This window comes from Durio zibethinus, chromosome 11 (assembly GCF_047325235.1).
Source record: "Durio zibethinus cultivar Kanyao isolate XHJ-2024 chromosome 11, ASM4732523v1, whole genome shotgun sequence".
In the NCBI taxonomy this organism is placed as follows: domain Eukaryota; kingdom Viridiplantae; phylum Streptophyta; class Magnoliopsida; order Malvales; family Malvaceae; genus Durio; species Durio zibethinus.
In genome coordinates, this window is record NC_143172.1 from 7,641,668 (window position 1) to 7,664,298 (window position 22,631).

General features: G+C 29.6%; 2 protein-coding genes across 6 annotated transcripts; one reads left to right on the forward strand and one right to left on the reverse strand.

Annotated features, from left to right (window-relative positions):
• The first annotated feature begins 1,915 nt into the window (after positions 1-1,915).
• LOC111289374 (mitochondrial carrier protein MTM1-like) lies at positions 1,916-7,400 on the forward strand. 3 transcript variants are annotated; one of them, XM_022880365.2, is made up of 11 exons: positions 1,916-2,147; positions 2,329-2,616; positions 2,783-2,872; positions 3,004-3,132; positions 3,301-3,360; positions 3,483-3,653; positions 3,993-4,092; positions 4,853-4,944; positions 5,095-5,244; positions 5,474-5,532; positions 6,825-7,400. In XM_022880365.2, exons 2-11 carry the CDS (start codon positions 2,359-2,361, stop codon positions 6,955-6,957), a joined length of 1,242 nt encoding a protein of 413 aa, XP_022736100.1. In that variant the 5' UTR covers positions 1,916-2,147; positions 2,329-2,358; the 3' UTR covers positions 6,958-7,400. The 3 variants fall into 3 exon arrangements, with proteins under 3 accessions (XP_022736100.1, XP_022736101.1, XP_022736098.1); XM_022880366.2 differs by having other exon boundaries at positions 2,008-2,147; positions 6,820-7,400; XM_022880363.2 differs by lacking the exon at positions 1,916-2,147 and having other exon boundaries at positions 2,205-2,616.
• Positions 7,401-12,919: 5,519 nt separating this feature from the next.
• On the reverse strand, positions 12,920-16,518 carry LOC111289373 (uncharacterized). Of its 3 annotated transcripts, none has more exons than XM_022880361.2 (4): positions 16,395-16,518; positions 15,214-16,039; positions 13,725-14,802; positions 12,920-13,314 (listed from the first exon to the last, which is right to left on the reverse strand). In XM_022880361.2, the coding sequence occupies exons 2-4, from the start codon at positions 15,935-15,937 to the stop codon at positions 13,128-13,130; spliced, it is 1,989 nt and encodes a 662-aa protein (XP_022736096.2). In that variant the 5' UTR covers positions 15,938-16,039; positions 16,395-16,518; the 3' UTR covers positions 12,920-13,127. The 3 variants fall into 3 exon arrangements, with proteins under 3 accessions (XP_022736096.2, XP_022736095.2, XP_022736097.2); XM_022880360.2 differs by having other exon boundaries at positions 15,214-16,050; positions 16,395-16,504; XM_022880362.2 differs by having other exon boundaries at positions 15,214-16,057; positions 16,395-16,460.
• Between the last annotated feature and the right edge of the window lie 6,113 nt (positions 16,519-22,631).

Here is a 22,631-nt window from a genome sequence, read left to right on the forward strand (position 1 = left end):
TATAATTTTACTTATAAATAATATTATATAAATAAATAATATTACAATATATTCATAAATAATATTATATTAATAAATATTATTAAAATATATTGAAATTATTTATTATTAAAATAATTAATATTAAAAAATAATTATATTTTAATAATAATATTATAATATAGTAATAAACAATATAAAGAATAATAAATAATTTTGTTTTAAGTATTTTTGTATTAAAATAATATTTTAATATTAAATATTATTATTAAAATATAATTATTTTTTAATATTAATTATTTTAATAATAAATAATTTCAATATATTTTAATAATAAATAATTTTTAATATTTTAATAATTATATTAATATTATTTGAAATAAAACACAAAATTTTCAAAAAATAACCAATCGATGAAAAACATTTTTTATTAACTCATCCAAACAACAAAAAATCTCTTTGAATTCGAAAAATATAAATATTTTTTAAAAATCATTTTTTACGAATAAACAGAATCTTTATTTCTTTCCACAATCAATTGAGCACTTTAATTGGAATTGTCTATACTTAAGGACAATTATAATAATAATAATAATTATTATTATTGTTATTCATGATTAATTCATTGGTAATTATTGATTATTGATATTTTATTTTTTATTGTTTATAAAAAATTAAAGGAAAAATTAAAAGAAGGAAAATAAAAAAATTCTTAATTATTTTTTCTTTTCTTTTTTTTTCTTTTTTGTAGCTTTTTTTGTAAAATATATTTTTTAAAAATAAATAAAAAATGTATGGTTTTCCTTTTCTTTTTATTTTTTTCTTTATTTATTTTAATTTTAATTTTAAAAAAATCCCAAAATAAAAAAAATTTTATAAGTGGCTAATTGAATGATAAAATTAACCTCAAAATTGAAACATACCATCAAGCCATCAATTATGACAATTAAAGAGCTTATTTTAACCGTAAGTGTATTCATGTTGAAGCATAACTGATCAACGTAAATGAGATTTAACGTGTGCTAAGTAGCGAAGCTTATATGTGTAATTGAGAAAATGAGATGAAATGAAATTATTTTTTGGTTTTAAAAAAATATCGGTGGTTAGAGTTTAAGAATTCTTTATTTTTTATTTTTTATTTATACTATTTAAATTATTTTTTATTGAATATTTAAATATTTTTTATTTTTTATGCAACAAATTAACGAATTAAAGTTATGTTTGATATGTAAAATTATAATAAGATAAGATAAAATGATATTATGAATATGATTAGATTAAATAATATTATTTTATTTTATATTTGATATATGCAATCATTAAAATAAGAAAAAAATTTTTTTTTTTCAAAATTATCTTTCCTTAAAATTTATACAATTTAAATTATTGATATAATTTTTAAAAATATAATTAAATATGTAAATTTAATTCTATAAATTAAAAATAATTATTTTTATTTAGAGAAAATTAAATAATTTTATATCAAAAAAATATTAATCTTTCTTATAATTTTTATTTTTTAAAATTTAAATTAAATATGATATAAAATAATTATTATCCTGTTCTATTAATAATTTTATACATTAAAAATGACCTACTACCGTTGATGTCAAGATTTTTTTAACTGAGTTCACCATGAAATATTGTTAGCTTGGACAACAAGCTCTTATAAAATTTATTTGAAAAAAAAAATCTATAAAAAATTCTTATAAAGTTTCAGTCCAATAATTAGTTATTAGACGTGGATATTATATCATTCCGATTTTCAGTGATGCTATGTTTAGGGTTTTACCGCGCCGTTTTAGACTTGGAGTGCTTGACTTTCCGCGAGCCATGCCTCTTTTCAAGCGCCATGTAGAAAGCCCTAGAATACCTAACGGCAAAAACTTTCATCAACATAAATATAAGGTCCTGTTTGTGTCTCCATTCATTTTTCGAGGGACTTGGCCAGTTCTATTTTCACTAACGTACTCCCCTACTTCTACTACCCACTTCACCAGTGGTTGGACCAAATAACTGGGAGTAGAACTTCCCTTCCTTTCTAATCAAAATCAGATAAAAAGTACTGTTGCTTTTGTCATCCATCCAAAAAATAGAGTCGTTTTCGAAAAAACTCCCAAACGTGGCCTAAGGTTAGAGGGTGTTGTGCGTCTCTCGCTTTTGTTCTGGTAAGCATTTTTCACTCCTTTTTTAATCTTTTTATTTCCCTCTTCCCCAAGTAACTTGGAAAATCGCTTGGATTCCCCTTTTTTCCTCAAAAAGTCAATAAAAAAGTCCTAAAATGCGATTATCTCGGAATCAATCCGTCTTTGATTCTATTTTCACACTTATTTTCGATTGATTTTCTAGAGAGAAGAACAAAAAAAAAAAAAAGTAAAGATGGCGGAAACAGAGCGACGAACACAGAATCCATGGATGAGTTCAGAGAAATCTTCAAGAGTTGAAATCAACGGTCACGATTTGTCGATCACGGAACCAATGATAACCGATAAAGATGGGAGCGAATTATGTGCTCCTCAGGACCAGCACAATAACAATGCGTCCGATTCGAATCTAGGGATTGGAGAGCGAGCTTTCTCTGCTGCCGGTGCCGCCTTTTTATCCGCCATCATCGTTAATCCTCTTGATGTTGTCAAGGTAATTATAACAAACACAGTTCTTTTTTTTTTTAATGAATATTTTACTTGTCCGTTACCTGAGTGTTTGGTATTTGAATTTTCATTGTATCGATTGTTTCTTTCTTGTTTAAATGTGCTTTCATTGCTAAAGCGCTGCTAATATTTTTTTTTCTTGTAATTAACAGACGAGGTTGCAAGCTCAGGCTGCCGGAGTACCTTACTCGCATCCGCTGAGTAATCTTATTAGTCGAATGGCATATTTTGGACCAAACACGGTAAAATTGCAATGCTTTTTCCCTCACTTCTAATTTTTCCCAAAAGGAATTTTTATGTTGTGTGTTTTAATCTCTTTGTCTGCGGGGCTAGCGTGCTTAATTTTGACATCTCTGGATGTTTTGGATTATAGATGTTTGCTGATTTAAGATGTTCACCATCATGCACACGCGCCGGAGTCCATGGCACTGTAGCAATTTGTCCTCCTGATTGTTTTCAGTACAAAGGAACATTAGATGTCTTCAACAAGATAATACGCCAGGTTGGTGCTGCAATGCAGTCGTCTTGTAGCTTGTAGATAAGATTGTTGTAATAACCTAAACTGGGCAGTGTTTTACATTCAAAATACATGTTACCAATTGTGGTTTTTTTTATGTTCCTTGTTTGTGTTTTCTACCATTTTCAATCACCTCATAGGAATGTTCTGCAGGAGGGATTTTCTAGGTTATGGAGAGGAACTAATGCAGGTCTGGCTTTGGCTGTCCCAACGGTGAGTTCCCCCCTTTTGACTAGTGATCCTTTTAGCAGTCAGTGTAAGTATTTTTGGATACAGGCATCTGGTACTAAATATTAATAAAGCTTTTGTGATGGTCACTCACATTTGGTATACAGGTGGGAATCTATTTACCTTGCTATGACATATTCCGCAACTGGATGGACGGGCTCACAGCGCAGTATATGCCTGGTTTAACACCATATGTTCCTTTGGTTTCTGGCTCTTTGGCAAGGTCATTAGCTTGTGCTACATGCTACCCTATTGAACTTGCTAGAACACGCATGCAGGTAATTTTGATATTAATTCAAATAGTGGTCCATGTAATTTTTATTATTGTGGTAGAACCGACTGTCTCGGTATATGCTATGTTATTTTTTTTCCCTTTTGATCAAAATAGGTTTCTTCTCTTTTCATTTTAAAATTTGATATTTCTCTATTCATTGTCTCTAAAAAAATTGTAGTTATGTTTTTCCCTTTTGATCAAAATAGGTTTCTTCTCTTTCATTTTAAAATTTGATATTTCTCTATTCATTGTCTCTAAAAGAATTGTAAGTAAGTTTTTAAATGTCATAGATGCGTTTTTGATCTTATCTTCTAATCCTTTTCAGTTTTCTGTTCAATCACAGGCATTTAAGGACACTCAAACCGGAAAGAAGCCTCCAGGAGTTTTTAGTACCCTTCTAGGAGTTGTATCCAATGTCAAGGGCACAAACCCTCAAAGCAGTTGTAAGTTAATCTCCACCTGTTTTTGGTTACTGTTACTTTTTCAACATTTTAAATGCTTCAACCTTTTGGGGATATATTTTTTTTTTGTTTCTTGTCTTTTTACTTTCTATGTACTAAACATCTTAAAAGTAAATAAATCTATCATTGATACGAACTAATTACCTCATATGATGACCTACTCATTTCTATTTGAGGTTTCGTGACCCATTGGTTGCAATTGACATGGGTTATTGAAAGTTATTAAATATAAGATGTTTACAATGTAGACTTACATTTCTCTAACTCATCACTTTGAGATGTCAGAGTTTACAGCAAACTGAGAAACTGATGTATAATGTATAAGCTTTAATTTTATAGTTGGACTTTAGCTTCTTTAGAAGCAAGCTTTTCATGAAATCTGAGTTGAGTATGATATGTATATTGTCTAGACTAATACATTCTTGTGTAAATTTTTAACATGCCAACATTATGGCTTTTTTCTTCTGTGATCAATTTTGGGAATATGAAATATTTATGCTTTGACTATGTTTGGTTAAATCAAATTAATAAACAATTGATATTTTTCCTTGTCATTTTATTAGAATTATTGTTTCATGCTAAATGATCACTGCAGAAATTAGCTAAACCAGTTATTTTACTAAAAATAAATATGATATTTTTGCTGTACTCAAAAAACAGAATCCCTAGAAGGAAGTAATTCTGATTCATCACCACTGAGAACAGAAGATTAATCCTTATTTTCTCATGTTTCCCTCGACAGTGCAAGGTTATCGAGTCTTATGGACAGGTATGGGAGCACAGCTTGCTCGTGATGTCCCGTTCTCTGGAATTTGTTGGTCGACTCTTGAACCTGTGAGTTCCTATTTGTTAGAACTCCTATAGTTGTCCACTCCCTTTCCACCACAACCAATATAGTTTTTAGTAAAACATTGGGATTTTTTGAGAGAACACATTACACATGCCAGCAACTGAATTGTTTTGTTATTATATCTATTTATGCAGATTAGGAGAAGACTTCTGGATTTGGTGGGTGAAGAACCCAATGTAGCTACTATCCTTGGGGCAAACTTTTCCGCTGGGTTTGTTGCTGGAAGCCTTGCTGGTGCTGCTACCTGTCCTTTGGATGTTGCTAAAACTCGAAGGCAGATAGAGGTTTATCTCCTTCAAAACCTAATTGATGATTCGTAATGTTGCTGCGTGTTTGTTGACTTCTATCTATGTTATATGTATTACTTAAGTAGTAGTTACTTTTGGTATTTACTGAGGGGCTTTAGTTTATCCCCAGAAATGGTTTAGAATTTGAAAATGAACTAAACTTAGTGTAAATGCTGTTTTAAGTCAATACCATTTTCTAATGTGCCATCCTTGTCTTAATTTTCAGAAGGACCCTGTGAGGGCATTGCAAATGACAACACGGCAGACATTGATGGAAGTTTGGAGGTATATTTCATACTCACTAATTGTAAATTGAATTAAGCTTCTTTGATGGAGATGGTACATGTACATATTGCATGTTTCTAAATCCCCAAGCCTTAAATTTGCCCTATGTCCTTGACTAATCATAAGCTTTTTTAGGCAGCAGTATGCACGAGAAACAATTATATCTGTAATATGTTGAGGGGATTGGAATCAAACTTGATTATATTTCTTTGTTCCATTATGTTTGGATTGAGGGGAAGGTGGGGAAAAGAAAAGAAATTTAAGGATGGTGAGAAACCTTTCCCCCGATAGGATTGCACTTGAATTAAAAAAAATTTAGGTGACGGGTCAGGGGTGGTTAACATCCCTTCCTTTCCTTTAAAACCTCCATTTTTTAATTACCATAATTGGGGGAAAAGGTAGTGTAAGGAAAAATTAATTTGTTTAAAAGCTTGAAATGATTATTTATGCTTATTGTCTTTTTTACTTTTCTTTCAAGACCATTGCTTTGCTCCTAGCGTGCCATGACCCATGCCTTGTTCTCAAAGAGAACAATAAGGCATTAAGCATTCTTGAAACCCATTCTTTTTGAGAATTTAGCTTCCCTCTTTTTCTTTTAAAAAGAACCTCATGGGAGATATCCAAAAGGAAATCTTCCTGTGCTGTTGATGGAACATGATTGGGCGTGCAAAAGTGGTTTGAGTTTCTCCAAGGACTGATTCTTCATTCTCAACCCTAGATTGTGTTGCAATTCGTGCGGTACTTAGTGCTATTGCTATTGATTCTGGGATATTTTATGTGTATCATTTTTTTGCTTCAAACATAGTTTTTTCGATTGAGCATGTGTTATTTTAGTATTTATAATTTTAAACAATAAATAATATTGTATTTTAGTTAGAAAATAATGATAAGTTACTAATAGTAATAATATTTACTGCTAAAATTTGCTTTGTAATTAATTGCTAAATTGATCATATTATTATTCATGAAAAACATTTTAAAATGGTATAATAGAAAAAGTTCATAATGTACCATTTACTTTATATTTTTTAACCAAACGAAGTTTTAATCTTGCCTTTTCTTTTCCTTCTTCGATTTAGGACTCTTCTTTTCCTTTCCTTTCCTTTCCTTTAAAAAAGCAATCCAAACATAGTCTTAGTTTTTATTTGTTGCTTGGTTGTGCTGTGAGTTTGTGATTTTACTTTTAGTTTTGCTGCATTATATGTGAGAACCTATCATGTTGATTGATTTGAGTCAAAACTGCTTGTATAATTTGGAATGAGCTGTTACTAATTATATTTTGTTTAGAACAGGGATGGAGGGATGAGGGGACTTTTTACAGGAGTTGGTCCTCGTGTAGGCCGTGTTGGCCCTTCTGTTGGGATTGTGGTTTCCTTTTATGAAGTAGTGAAGTATGTTCTACATCACCATTATGCAACTTCATGACGAATATGAGCTGCTGGTCCCCTGTTTTTTGGTTTGCTAAGCATTCTAATCCTCGAGGAGGTTTGATGACCTGGCATATAGAGTAGGACTTACAAGTTGAGGAAGACAAGTTCAATCTTTTTATGCTGATGATATGCCAAATTTTGTTTTAGATCCGTTTTCTCTTGGTTTAAAGGTTTAGCGTTTCATGGGCATGCAATACAATTAGGTTAGTTGGTAATAACAAGCGGTTTCATCGCTGTAGATCCTCATCTAGGTCTTCAAATGAAGGGTAGCACTAGCACACAAGTTTTCGTTTTACTCTTTCGAACAACTTTGCTGTTCAGGTTGCATTGTTTCTTACTGCTCAAGTTGAGCTTAAATTTTGATCCCCCTTCAGTTATTAATTTTTTCTGAGATAGCCCCTAGAAATGAAAAAAAAAAGGGACTATTTTACGTGCAAATTGGTCTAGACTGGTTCTTACCTCTTCGTTTGCAAGTTTCTTTTTGTTTCCTAGCAATAAATTGTCCCAAACTCTACATAAGTTTAAATTTTAGGATAATTTAGGAGCTGATTTTTCAAGATTCTCCCAATTGAGGCAAGTGTATAACCCCAAAGAGCACTGTGGCTGAAGAGTTGTCTGTTCCATCTTCGCGATCCTCTTGTTTTTGCTTGTATATACCCAAAGCTGATATTGAAATCTTTCACAAAATCAAAACTATATCTTCCCAAATCTGGTCTCCTATATATATAGGTAAGAAAAAAAAATAAAAGACAGGTCTAATATCTATAATAATAAATAAAAGTAGTTACCATTTTACAATATGTAATGTCTTAAAAAAATTGTATGGGTAATTTTGAAATAAAACAGTACGTAGAAGCTTTTGGATTTTAAGGGTTTCTTTATTGTTAGGGTTTCTTTATTGAAAAAAAACAAGATTGAAGCTTTTGGTTATGTTTGATAGGTTCTGAAAATCAAAGGTATGTTCCATCTTTGGGCCGATCACTGAAGGAAACAAACAAAAGAGCATAGTAATTGTTAGTTTCAACAGGCCGAAGTTATTATTTTTTCTTTTCTTTTTTCAAAATGGGTTTTTTTTCAATGATTTGTTTAAGAGGGTTTTGAAGAAAAAATGGGGGCTCAAGGATATGATTTTTTTGGTGGATTGCTAACCAAAGATAATAGCTTTGAATTTGGAAGGAAAATGGGGAGAAGAAAGAATATGAGAAAGAAGGAAGAAATAGCAAAAGATTTACTGCTTTTTTTGTAAAGATGGTGGATTGCATAGGATCTGTGACTACAAGTGAGTATTATAAAAATCCTTTACCCAACCATTACTAAAATAAAATTTTGAATTTTATTAAAAAATGGAAATAAATCTTCAATCCTTATTGTTGTAGTTATGGCCTTGGTGATCAAAATTCTAAGGTTTTGAGTCTGGATACTAATCTCACTGACTATTTGCTTCTATTTGCATGTATCCATATATAACATGAACTAGTCAAGGCCAACAGCAAATGTAGTTGGGAATGAAATTAGGTAACTTACAATATAAAATTTCTAATAATTTTTCCTAGTTTTTTAGTTAGTGCTCTTATAAGGTACATGATTAGCATTAGAATTTAGTTGTCTTCTTACTTAAATTTCAATAATTAATAACAATATCAAATGTCTAACTGAAAACGATAAAGGTAAACAAGACAAAACTACTAAAAATTATTTGTTTATGGTTTTCTCATTCTAAGTTCATCTTAAGCCTTAGTTTTGTGAATATCTGCCAAATCTTATAATGTAATATGTGTTTCTTTTACTTCTTTAATAAGGTCAAACTTTTTGTCACAGTTCTCTTTGTTCCTATCTCTTTTGATGTTATTGTAGGGCAATAAGTGATGTTATTCCAAGTTCCTCATTTTGAGATTTTTTCCTAAATTTTTTGTTGCTTGGAGGAATAAGCTTAATAATTTTACATTTTGTTTTCAGTTTCTATGAAGTCCGATGATAATGGAGTCGTAATGATTGTTGCTTAAACAATTTTTTATGTAAATTTTTTAAATAAGATCTGAAAAGGGTACATTTGGCTAGAGAGTTTGTTTGGTGTTACAATGAGTACCTTGATGGAAGAAACCTAGATCCCGACTTGCAGAGCGCTAATACGGTTGTTATGCTTGGTTAGGTAATTTTTTCTTTTATCAATTTCTATAAAAGTTATCTTGACTGGTAACACTTGAACTAGTCATTTTAAGATTATTTTTTCATTTAAGTTACAAAATTTAGTAGTTATTTGATTCTAATTGGATAAAGGATAGTCTAAATTCAAGAGGAAAAGACACACGAAAAGGATTCGTGAAGCATTAGTTAGAATCAAAGATTCTTGCGATAGAGAATTTGATCATTGGCATATTGGTTTTAAGTTTTCAACAAATGGGATTTTTGCAATCATTTAATGTTCAAGTATGTCTTTGAAGGCATTTATTGGATATATTCAACGAAAATATCCAAAGGTATGACTCTTATAGATACAATCATATTAATGATATGAACAAATATCAAGTTTCGGATTAGGAAATAAATTAAATATTTTGATAATTTATATCTAAAACTCTCTATTAGTGATTGTTGTTCAAAGCTGCTTTAGATGTCTTTGTATTGGTTAAGGATATGTATTATATGTATCATTTGATTATATGTATGAAGTTTGCAATCATAGCTGAATTTAATCTTTTTATGTTTTGAAAAAGCTGAAATTGAGTAGCAATCTTAAATTTTTAACACTCTTGATTTTTTTTATCATTTCTATGAATGTTTCCTCTCCTTTATAAGAGATGCTCATGAATTTTATAATTAATAGTTAATAACTTGGCTTTTAGATATGATTTGTGGGTCGATTGTGTGAGTTTGAGGAATAGTTTAATCCAAGAAATGTGTCATTAAAATAGTTTTAAATGGAATAGTTATCATAGGTTTAATCGTCTTTGCGGTTACAAGCTTTTGCTATGTATATATATTTTTTGCTTGTAGTTTTTGTTAGTGGAATTCCGTATAGTAATATTAACTTTTATTTAACTACACTTATCTCATTATCTCTTCATTTTTTGTGACTATGACGCCTTATGTACATGATATTATAGGATTAATTCAAACTTGGTTTCATATTTATTGTGATTTCAATATTACAAAACAAGTGGCAAGGGTTGGGTGAAAAGAATATGAGAAGAATGGGCAAGCAACCACTCATCAACTCGCCAATATAAGATAAATGAGTAAAGTTGCATTTTTTTAAGCACTTTGACTTATGACATAAATTAAGAAACTTTATACTAATATATATATATATATATAAATATATGAATTATGTCATTGTTATTGAAAATATATAAATAATATTTTTGGGTTCTATTTCATAAGTTTTTGGTAACTTTATTTAGAAATGCCAATAATCATTGCATGTATGTAAATATATATATATGTGTGTGTGTGTGCGCGCGTGTATATAATATAATATAAGGGATGGAGTTAAATTATTTGTAATGGTTCTATCACATTTTTTTTCACCATCTAGATTATGTTTACCTTGTGAAGAATTCGAATACAAATAATTAAACCTATTTTGCTCGACAATATATTAAATAAAGTTTTTTGTTGAAATTTATATATATATTTTTTAGTTATTTATCAAAATTATTAATGTCACCTTAAACTATACTTTAAACTTTGAATTAAGCTCTCTATGTTTAATATCTTAATAGTGTATTACATAAATTCTTTTATTTGATAATTATATTTTTATCATTGAATTCAAAGAAATTAGATACATATTTTTAATTTTTTTAACATTCTCACAACAAAGCTTGGGTTTTATTTTCTAGTAAATGTATAAAAGCCAAACCATTTGATGGAAAGGCTAATTTTCTCGATGCATCTCTATTGTAAAACAGTATTGATTGACATTTTGATCAATTAACAACACCTTTAATTGATTTCTTAAATTCCCATTTATACATATATTTCCCTTTGGTGAAATTTTCTAATATCAAATATATAAATATATAAAAGACAAAACGTTTTGTAAAAAAGAAAAATTTTGATGCGGATGGTTCGTTCTTTTTTTAACATGTGGATGATGTACATGTTCAATTCTTAATTAACAATTCAATTTTCAATATTAAATAATTATTGAATTTGATGAGTATTTACACACGCACAGACTTCACTGGAGAGAAAAGAAATTAAATTTGCAGATTTGTTGAAACTACTACACAAAATATTGTTAAATATGAAATCAAAATCGATGTTAAGAGTAGGAGAAACGAACTCTTAAATTAAACTAAAAATATACCAAAAAAAGAGAGCAAGTTTCAACCACAGCCTAAACGAAGAACATTATCATTACTACAGAAACATTTAAAACATAGAGGAGAAAATTTCAAAATGAAACATTCCTCCAAATTAGCTTCCCTCGAAACAACCCGATCTTCCTAACTACACTGCAATCTGCATGTAGTGCACACCATTGGCATTGAAGTAATATTTTCGATGCTGCTTTTGTGTTGTTTTAGTTCCCTTCCCCATCATCAAAATTCAAACCAGGAAACATTTACTACTTCATAAATTAATGCAACGTACGTTCTGCTGCCAAATTAGTGAATAAGGTATGTGAGCGCCAAAGCCACCAACATTAGAACATATGCTATTCCTTGGTCAATTGCGGTGCCTGCAAACAAATAGATATGCTACAAGTTAGGTCTATGTATATCAATAGAGTTTTTCGGAGAAAAATGTTTTGCTTTAATCCTTCAATGAACAGCTATTTTAGAGATATATAATTTGAAAAGCAGTTGATGTTTTTAATGATTTTGTATGCAATAATAAATGGGAAAAAAAAAAAGGGATACCATCGCTTGTGATTGTGGGCGCAGGAGCGGGAGAGGTGGATTGTGCCTGAGCCATGGGCAAAATAATGGTGCAAATTATAGCAATGACCGCAAATATACCCAAAGAAATCCTTGAAACTGCCATGTTTTTGCTTTTGTGTTTTTCAGTTAATCACTCTCTGTTCTTTGATAATTTTGGGCAATTATTCAATAAATTTGAAAATGGTTTTGGCCTGTCCTGAATGTAGAGAGAAGGAGAGAAAGAAAGAGAAAAATTAAAGAGAAGATGGGGAGATGATGTAGAGAAGACTAGGCAGAGCGAGAGAAGAGGCAAAGGTATTTTTGGTGAATTTGAAGAGAGCAACCAAAACCCATTTTATAGCCTTTCAAAGACTTTCAACTCGAGAGAAAAGAGTGCAACTTTTAGGGGACCCACAGACTGCCAGACCCATGTTAGTCTCCATTTAGTTTTTCTTGATTTGCTTTGTTTAATGTTGGGCTTGGTTTTGTTGCTTGTAATAATAATTCCAAGCTGTATTTCAAGAGATAACAGGTCGGCTGTTTTTTGCTGGAGTTTTGTAGCCAGAATAGAAACTTCCGATTTTCATTTTTTAATTGTAATTTATGATATATTGTTTAAGAAATAACGTATGTTTTGACGTTGATTTTAAGTTTTAACTGTATTGGTCTGTCAAGACACAAGCTTTGACTGAAATATTCTAAACTTGGAATATTACTGGTGTAACTGTAAAGCACACTTCTTCTTCTAATTTTGGATGTCTTTCAAAAAAAACGACGGCGTCTCTTCCAAAAAATAATGTTATTCTAATCATTAATAATCTTTTCCCAACAATTCACAGTTGTTAACGGTTGGCCTCGTTACCCGAAATGATCAGCAATCTAACTATATGTCCATTATATAATCTTTGTTAAAGGTTGTCTCGTAGGCACTAATCCATTTTTTCAGTTCTCCCTTTCCCGTTCTTTTCTGGAGAGTAAAGATACCTGCTGTCATCTAACTGCAAAAACTTGTAACCAGTTTGATCAACATACAGCCCATTGTCATTACCAAAAAACCCAACAGAAAGCAATACTTATAGCAAGCTACTATTAGATACAAAATAAAGATTTATATACATTTTGTCCTATGTTCCATACAGACATTCAAAAGGTTTAGTGTTTTCTAATACATTCATGCGAAAGTAGAAGATACCAGATTAGTACATACATAGCAGAGAACGGATAAATTACCAAAAACAACACTCCCTGGCTTTCCTTCGAGTTCAGGCTGCTTTAAATTAAATTGTTGCAGGGCACCCTAAGAAGGAAGAAAATAAGGATCCTCTTTGCTGTTGTAGATCTCAAACAGTTGCTTCGAATAGTGGGTTGCCAAATTTCTGCACAGCTCAACCGCATTTGGATCATACGCTTGCAACTCCTTCACAGATTTCTTTAGATCGCCTTGTGGGTCACCATCAGTTAGAAACTCAGCCAAAGTACAGCCCCTGTAAGACAATAAAAATTCCAGCAGATACAAGTCAGCTACTGGAAAGTACACCGAATTTGGAACTCTATACAAGATTGGCACCTAAATTGTAGAGATGGAAGTGTGGCAACCATAAAGCTACTGCCTCAGCCATGGTGATTGATGAATGTGAATGTTAGAAGCAGGGATTTTTATTTATTTAAACTGAATGAAAGAGAAAACCGTACAAGAAATAGTCAAACAACTAAAGGCAAAAAAGTATGCATCTCTTAAATAGTTAAAATAATAAATGAAAAGCATTATGCAACAACACGCTGATTCAAACATGCAAAAGTGGTCCCATTTATACCTCAACTAAGAAGTGAACACTTTCAAGCCCCTATCAACAGATAAAAAGTTATTAATGACCTTAAACATTCAAATTCACACCTGTAGGCATCAAATTTACTAAAACCTCGCTGATTTTGACATAAGGTTGCCTTGCAAAGTTTCTCCCCTGATGTTTGCTGCCTGTAGAGAGCACATACAGCCTTCATGCACAGTTCCAGATCCTTGCCAAAGGCTGCAAGCAGCTCTCCCTCAAACTTCCAATCCGATTTATGATCTTTGTTCCTTTTAAGTTGAGAGAGAATCACATCAAAGTCCACTTCATCATCTGAAACATCTGTTGAGCCACAACATGCTTTGCTGCCACTTGAAACATCTTCTTGCCCACTATCAGCAATATTGCAATTAGAACCATCTTGTGACTCACTACAACCATTTTCACCATCAGCAATGTCAGAGTCATCAACAATAAAATCATTCAAACTATCACTCTCACTGGTTGACTCAATCTCTTCTGAATTGTCATCTTCAACATCCTCAGTTGTAGGGATTCCTTTGTTGCATTTACTTTCACTGTTCTTCCTTGAAGAGCAATTTTTTACTTTTCCTTCAGATTGTCTGAGTGATACTAGTCTCCTCTTTCGAGGAGGTAAATTACCTCTGACATTGCCAATCCCAGGGGTAGTAGCAGCCACCAGGCAATCTTTAGGTTTGACGCTTGTTTGATCAGGAACCACTTCCTCACAACGGATCCTCCAGAGTGTACCAATCGGAACATTATCATCATTATCATCACACTCTGTGTCACTAGTAACAATATTGGTGGCTCGTTTTCTTTTGGGAACCACTTTCTGATCACCAATTGTCCTGGTTTCATTTTCACTACCCGCAGTTCCTTCCAATTCATAATTAGTTGAAATGCTACCATGGCCATTTTCCTGCTTACTTGTAGAAGGTATTTGGTTGTGTGCCGAATCAGGTTCATCATCACTATCATGAATATCAATTATGCTAACTGATGCAGGTTTAGCACCAGCGGGAGTGGATGGAGCCATCTGTTTACTGGGGCTTCTTTCCTCTTGAAATGCCAAATGTCTTTTAACTCGTTTACTACTGTGCACTCTGTAATCTCCCTTATAAGAAGTGAAATGCTCATAAGGTGTGTCACCAACAGGTGTCCCTACAACAAAATCAAACACCAATATGGAGATAAAGACAGTGAACTGTGATGTACTACCTCTAACCACTCAAACAGAAACAAATTACCTTTCCTTATTGTGCAAAATTTTTTTAATAACAGGTGTGCTTGTGTTTGAATGAAAAAAAATGTGGTAGAAACAAGGATATAAGAATTAGTCCTTCCTAAATATCAGAAACAAAAAATCACTAAGATACATATAAAAATGTAGCTTTTAAAGTAAATTCTTAAAGCTAAGATATTATAAAGAATGATGTGTACAAATTTAACAGGCACAGACAGGAGAATCCATTCTATTTATTGATGATTGGAATGTGCTTGGGCCTCCTAATGTGGCATGATTTGGACGAGACAATATAAAATGTAGAATAGGAAGCAAAGAATCATCATTACCAGGTTGTAGATTTCCAGTACATTTACGAGGGGAAATCAGTGTAGATCCAGAATCCATGAAACTCACTGCTTTGTCAATGGCTGGCATGTGGTTTAAAGTGGTTCCAACTTGAGATCCATCTCTTGATTTAACAGCTTCGAGTGTTTTGTTCTCACTAGCTAAGGTACAATAATTTCTATCAGATGTCTTCCCCTCAAATGGCTGTTCTGCAGTTTTCAAAACCAAGCTCTTTTGCAGCTGTAACGTCAGTGATTCCAATTCCTTGAACTTTAGCTTCCAAACTTCAGCCTCATTTTCAGCCTTACTCTTCTCACATTCCAAAACCATATTCTCGGTCATCAGCTGAAAAACCTTATCTTCCTCATCATTCTCCTCAGTCAAATCAACAACTACCTCACTCACTGCTTTTCCTTGGTAAACAACCACCTCTTCATTATCACTGTGACTACTCAGATTACCGACTTCATTATTACGACTCTTCAAAACCTTAATTTCATCCTCAAGTGCAAGCTTTGCTACTTCTAATGCCCTAAATTTAGTCTCAAGTGCTTCATACTCGCTCATCCTCGTTTGAGCCTCCAATTCCAACTCCAGACACCTTGCTTCAGCTTTCTTGATCCTCTCTTCCGATTCACCAAATCTAAAGTTTCCCACCTCTCCATCATAAAAAAGCACATTTTTTGGAAGTTTTTCCTCCACTTCCTCCAAATTCGTCCCCATCATCAATCTCAACTATCTAACCCCAAAGACAACAACATTCAAAATTTTTTTCAACAACTAGCTGTTAGTAGAGCAGAAACCCTGGATACATTCATGAAATTTGTCCTGAAAAAGTACTTTGAGCTGAAAGAATCAGTCTTAAGTTATTTATATTTCTTTTCTAGGGAAAATAAATAATAATAATAAAAGACAAAAAGAAGCCTAAAATCTTCTCCATTTGTTGGGTAACAGAAACAGCCATATTACAGAACAAGAAACAAAAATTATCCTCCTTTTAATATTTCGAAAAAACAAAGAAAGTTTGAAATTTTGCCTCGTTGTTTTTTTCCGGAACTCAAAAAGTTAGAAACAGATATTTCTTTTTTAGTTCTAATTTTCTTTCGCTCTAGTTTCTCGAGAACCAAACAGACATAGAGTAAGAAAGAATAAACCGAAAGTACAAGTAACAATGGAAACTTACAAACTAAAAACGGATAATCTCGTCCAAAGAACAGGGATTTTTTGGCTCTCCAGAATTACAGGGTTCTTTTTTTTTATTGACAATTTACTAGGAATTAAGGGGAAGAGTACTCGGTAAGAGTTGTGTTGGTGCGTTATAAAGATCGGTAAGTGGAAAAGGTTGAGTTAAGACGTGTCAAATTACCATTAGTTGTTAGTATACGTAGTATGTACCAAAGAAGCCATTGCAGCAACCTAAAATAATACTAATACTAATAATAATAATAATAAAAAGAAGAAGAAGACATTTCAAAACGATGTTGTTTTAGATCGAGTCAGTAAACTAAACAGCCTCCACTCAACTCCAATGATTCGAGCTAATCTGCAGCAATCTCCGGTGAACAAAAGGAAAACGCAAAAAAAAAAAAGAAAAAAAGAAAAGAGTTAACTACGGTTTTGGTACCCAAACTTTAATAAAATGAATAAATTGACACCTAAATAAAATAAATAAATAAATCATTTCTTGAACTTTAAAAACTTTAAAATTTTTAATTCATCACTTCACACTGTTAGCTCAATATGCTTATATGGTATTTAGTCTATATCATTATGTTTTGATAAATATTAATTAAAAAAAATTTTTTTTAAAGAAAAAAAAATATACGTATTTTTTATTTGAATAATTAAAATTAATAAAACAAATGAAGAAAAAAAAGGATTTTAGTAACTATTATTTGAATAAAAAGTAAAAAAAAAATTCATTATAATAATTTTTTTCTATTATAACATTTTATTGTCTATAATTTAAAAGCACTCATAAATCTTAATATGTTTATTATCTTATTTGATCTTATAATTATTATTATATCAATTTTTTTTAATTAAGTGAAATAAAAAGATATTTTATAAATATGCATTGATGGATGATTGTGAGTTAGTCTGACATCTCATAAACTTAAAAAAATATATCTATTCATATTGAATCATTCATCAACATCAAATCATCAAAAATTTATAAAAATTTTTATATTATAATAGACATGTGAAATTTACTTGAAAAAAGAGATGACGTTGAAAAAAATTATAAGATGATTGTGGTGTGGTTAGGTTTTTTTTACTAGGTTTTTAGTATTAATAAAAAAATAGATATAATAGTCTTTTTATAAAAATAAAAATTTTTCAACTTTCATTTCCTTAGCTTTTTCCTCCAAATTGAGATATTAAAAAAATGAGAATTACAAAGGAAATTAAAAGTTATTGAGCTTCCACCTTTTTTTTTTCTTTTAAATTAAAAGTTTATCCAAACAAAAAAATAATTTTTCTATTTTTATTACTTTCCTTTATTTTCCTTTCCTTTCATTCCTCTCCCCTCAATCTAAACATATTGTAAAATTATACCACATATTTACCATATGTTAATTAAAAATATTAAATACCACTTGAAAATTCAATATAGATGTCACATGGCATCTTTATTAGTATGCTTGAATAAGAATTTTACTGCTAGTGAAATTTTTTTTACCTTTAATTTTTATTCACAGTTATGTTTTCTTATTTAATTCTATTATTATTTCTTCATGTAACATCTTAAAAATAAGACTTCTTGAAACATTAAAACTAAATTTAAAAAAAAAAAAAGGCAACATTGGAGAAATAAAAAAAAAAAAAATCCTAAGAGGACATTTGGTTCTAGAAAATCAATGTATTTTTTTTCTAGAATTTTACTAGTGGATATTTGATTTCAATATTTGATTTAAAGTAACTCGATTCCAAGAAAAAGTGACAGATTTTTAATAGTATCGAAAGTCCTAGAATCAAAAACTCACATCTCCTTGTAATATTCTAAGATTTTGGGAGAAAAGTTACATTATTTTTAAATTTGACCTAAATAAAAAATTATGAAATAATCATTACCATTTTGAAAAGTATGTCTGGAAGTAATTGCAAATCAATTGTATGTTTCTACTGCTAAATTTTTTTTTATATTACAATTAATGACGTTTGGCATGAAAAACATTTTAAATTATCTTGTTCAATTTTTTTGAGATTATTTAAAGTATTTTTTTGGTAAAAAACACCTTAAATAATCTTTTAAAAAAATCGATCATCATTGTATAAGATATTTTCTAGCCAAAAAAGGCCTTAAATAATGTTGTTCAAATTTTTTTACGGATTATTTAAAGTATTTTTAACTAGTAAATGCCTTAAATAATCTTTTAAAAAATTGATCAACATTATTGAAGCCATTTTCTGGCTAGAAATGCCTTAAATAATTCTTAAAAAAAATCTTATAAGTAATCTCCAAAAATAAGCGCTAGAACGAGATGTCAAACCTATAACCTTAAAATTAATAACCATATGCTTTAACCAATTAAACTACTCAAAATTTTTTATATTTTATCTCTTAAATTTTATAAGTAATTAAATGGATTATTTAAGACGTTTTTAGTAAAAAATACATTAAATAATACCCTTTAATTTTTTTAAGGGTAAAAAATACCTTAAATAATGTCCGTCAATAACATTAAATCATTAAAAAGAAAGATCAAACGTACGACCTTATAATTAATAGTCATATGCTCTAACTGACAAATCTATTTTAGTTTTTTATATTTTATTTCTTAAATCTTATAAGTAATGAAAGTAATTATTTAAAACATTTTTAGTCAAAATGCTTTAAATAATCCTTTTAAAAAAATATTGAAGATTATTTAAGGTATTTTTGGAAAAAAAAAAAAGGCCTTAAATAATCTTTTCATATTTTTTAAATGGCATTTTATTTAAGAGGCTTTTGGATAAAAAAATATCTTTAATAATCAATTTTAAAAAAAAATAAAAGAGATTATTTAAGGTGATTCCCAACCAGAAATGCCTTAAACAATCCCCACTATTTTTTTATTGATGATATTTTAAAAATAAAAACAACAATCAAATAAAATATTTGTCTTCTTTTGCTGTTAAAAGCATCATTTGTAGTTTGGGTATTTATTATCAATAAAAGCTAATAAAAAGTTATCATCATATATGTCAAAAAAATTATGGTAATTATTTAAGAATTAATATATGTAGATTCCCCAACTAAACGAGTGAACTAAACACATGAAGCTTTTAAAATGAAAGAAAACCTTGAGTATTGCATTTTTATGGGGATCACACTTTCCTTTGGAATCCAAGATTTCGCGAAGCAAATGCCCCCTAAAAGAAACCCCTAATAAATTACCCAATTTCCAACAAAATAAACCCTTAATTGAAATCTCCAATTCCAAAAAAAAAAAAAACTACTTTATAAAAATTTCTAATTCCAAATAGAGAGATCAAATCATGAAGAATCTACAAGTATTTTTATTCTTCTATTCTTTATTTTTTGTCATTTTTTTTGTTGGGTTATATATGTTGTACAATGCTTACTAAGTTTGGGTTTTTTGTACTTTTATTTGTTGTTTCTTTATTGGGTACGTAAATTAATTTTCTTTTGTTCTTTTAAGTAGAATTTTCATACCTTTTCTTCTATCTTGTCCTTTTTTAGGGTTCCGTGATTTGATATTCCATTGATATATTATTTTGTGATTTGAGATTACATTATTAATGTGATTAAGGCTAGGTAATCAACATTTCTACATGGTGTATAAATTGATTAGCTTTTGATGGATCTATCTCTATAACTTTTGTTTGCATTATTGAAACGTAATTAATGTTTTACTTTGTAACATGTTGCTTTCATTGGCACTAATTTTTTATTTTACCTATTGTATTTATGGGTCATTTTATAGTCTAAGAAAATGGTTTTGATAAAGCACAGTTTGCATTTGTTCATAATCCTGATTTAGCATATATGGGGGGGGGGATATAAATGTGTGGGAAATTGATCCTGATGTGTTGTCATATAATATATTGTTTGGATTGATTAAAGATGTTGATTATTCTAATGTTAGAAAATTATATTACCTTATACCATGGGCTAGTTAAATCATGGATTAAGGGAATGCTATGATAATATGTCATGTTTATTAATGATAGAACAAATGAAGAAGGTATAAGAGATTCATATGTATGTAATCCATGGCTTTGACATAGTTAATAACAGATCTTATATGTTTTTTGCCTAACGTTATTGAAGTTCAAAACCATGTGATGATCGGAGATTTAAATAGATGTTGCAGTCATGTTTTCAGTTGCATCATATAAATATAATGGAGACCATTACGGTCATGGCGATTGTAAATTTTTTTTTAATTTTGCATAATTTGTTATAAAATGTAATAATTGTAATCATATAAACTTTTATTTAATGATTTTTAAACTAATTTATGACACTCTATATTTTTTATTTTTTAAAAAAATTATTCACAATTTATATAGATTATAATAAAACATTCATTTTTGGTTTAGTAACAAATTTTTTGTTTGAGCTAAGTTCATATTCAGTATCAACTCTAGATAAATCAATTATTAACAAAACATAATATGTTAAATACCAAGCATCTATATTTAAGAAAATTATAAACTTAAAAATATAATAAATTTAAATTCCATTAACTATAATTATTGATATATATTTCAAAATTTACCACATGATCGAATGACGAGGATCAAATTCTCTATCTTTACTTTAAAAGTCAAGTTGACTCCATCCTTATCCCTATGGCTTTTGTTCTTGATACATTTAAAATGGATAATATATTTGAGGATGATACATTTATGATGGAGGATACATTTGTGGTAAAAGATACATTGGAGGTGAAAGATATATTTGAGATGGATAATAACCATATAGAGGTAGATAACTATGAAAATGTTAAAAATTATGTTATTTTGGTGGATACTAACGTCTTTGAATACTAGCATATGATTTACTATACTCAAAATTACTAGAATTTGATCTCTTATCTGAAGATGAAAAACCTTTAGAAATATCATAGTGATGCTTATTGGCTTTTTCTTTTGATCGAGTTGTATTTACACTTTGACCTCCACTAAATTCAACAGATGAATTTACTCTGTATTTTGCTAAAAAGTTCACTAGTAGCAACAAGTTAAGTTTTTCTCCAAATGGGTTGTAAGGTCAATTTGCATCTATATCACCATCAAAATTCGCATTATTACCATCACTATCATCATCATCCGGATTTAAACCTTCATCATTATCACTTTGATTTAGTGTTGGACTTGAACTTGAATGAAACACATTCATTTCTTGAGATTGGTGTGATTGTTCAACATTTATTTCATTATCAAAATTATTTATAGGCAACCAATAAGAGTTTTGACCATCTAATAGAGATTTTTCTTTCTCTTGCAGCCATTCTATTAGTGGATCATCATTTTCAAAAATATGACCAAGGTTAATAGGATTACAATAATATTTATCTTATCAATACTCTTTTTTTTTTTTATGTCTCATCCTTAGCCTCATTTTGTAATAGGTATATACTAGTTTTTGAAATCTTTTAAACTTCAATCTGTTTCTTATTTTGGTGTGAATTTAACTAAATGAGCTCAGTTACGTTCACAATTTGATGCAAATATTGTTTGACTAAGTACTTTGATTGCTAGTTTTTATAATTCAAGAACACAAGTGCCATATATCATCCACCACTCAACTGTATAAAATTATTTAAATTAAATTTAAATGTGTTATATAATTAAATAATATAAATAAATTATAATTATTTATTTTATTATTTACCTCGATTCATTTGCTTCAAAGCTCTTTATGCCTATGGAGTACCAATTGTTTCATGCTTATATCGAAATAAGAGCAACTACATCGATTAAAAATATAATAATAAATGAATAAATAAAAAATAATTCTATTTTTAATACATAAAATAAATGTCAAAGTTATAAAATAGTATTAAATGCTAACCTGATTAATCATTCTAATTTGAGTATCTATAGAAGGTTCTAATATTTCAATTACTGCTTTTATACCTTCTAATGTTTGTTTAGATACATTTGCAGAATGCTTCACTTTAAATTGAAATTATGGATTGAGATAGTAACTTAAATATAATTCATAATAATATTATATTAAAGTAATAAAAAATAAATATATAAGCAATTTAAGCGTAAAAATTAAACATATTTTTTAAATACAATATACATTTTTAGTTTACTTACTAGCTAAATGCAAGTTAGAATGCATGAAACTCCATCTATTATCAATAATTTTTTTATATTCAGTAGAATAGTGACAGTTTTGTTGAATTGCTTATTGAGCTCTATCCACAATCTCGTAAATAAAGACTATTGTTGGTTT

Excerpts from the sequence above, each read along its gene's own strand:
- LOC111289374 (XM_022880365.2), top strand. The coding sequence starts at position 2,359 with ATGGCGGAAACAGAGCGACGAACACAGAATCCATGGATGAGTTCAGAG. Across the intron at positions 2,873-3,003 it reads CATATTTTGGACCAAACACG|ATGTTTGCTGATTTAAGATG; the intron begins GTAAAATTGCAA and ends TTTGGATTATAG. Across the intron at positions 3,654-3,992 it reads TTGCTAGAACACGCATGCAG|GCATTTAAGGACACTCAAAC; the intron begins GTAATTTTGATA and ends GTTCAATCACAG.
- LOC111289373 (XM_022880361.2), bottom strand. The coding sequence starts at position 15,937 with ATGATGGGGACGAATTTGGAGGAAGTGGAGGAAAAACTTCCAAAAAAT. Across the intron at positions 14,803-15,213 it reads TACTGGAAATCTACAACCTG|GGACACCTGTTGGTGACACA; the intron begins GTAATGATGATT and ends ATTTTGTTGTAG. Across the intron at positions 13,315-13,724 it reads AGTAAATTTGATGCCTACAG|GGGCTGTACTTTGGCTGAGT; the intron begins GTGTGAATTTGA and ends ATTGTCTTACAG.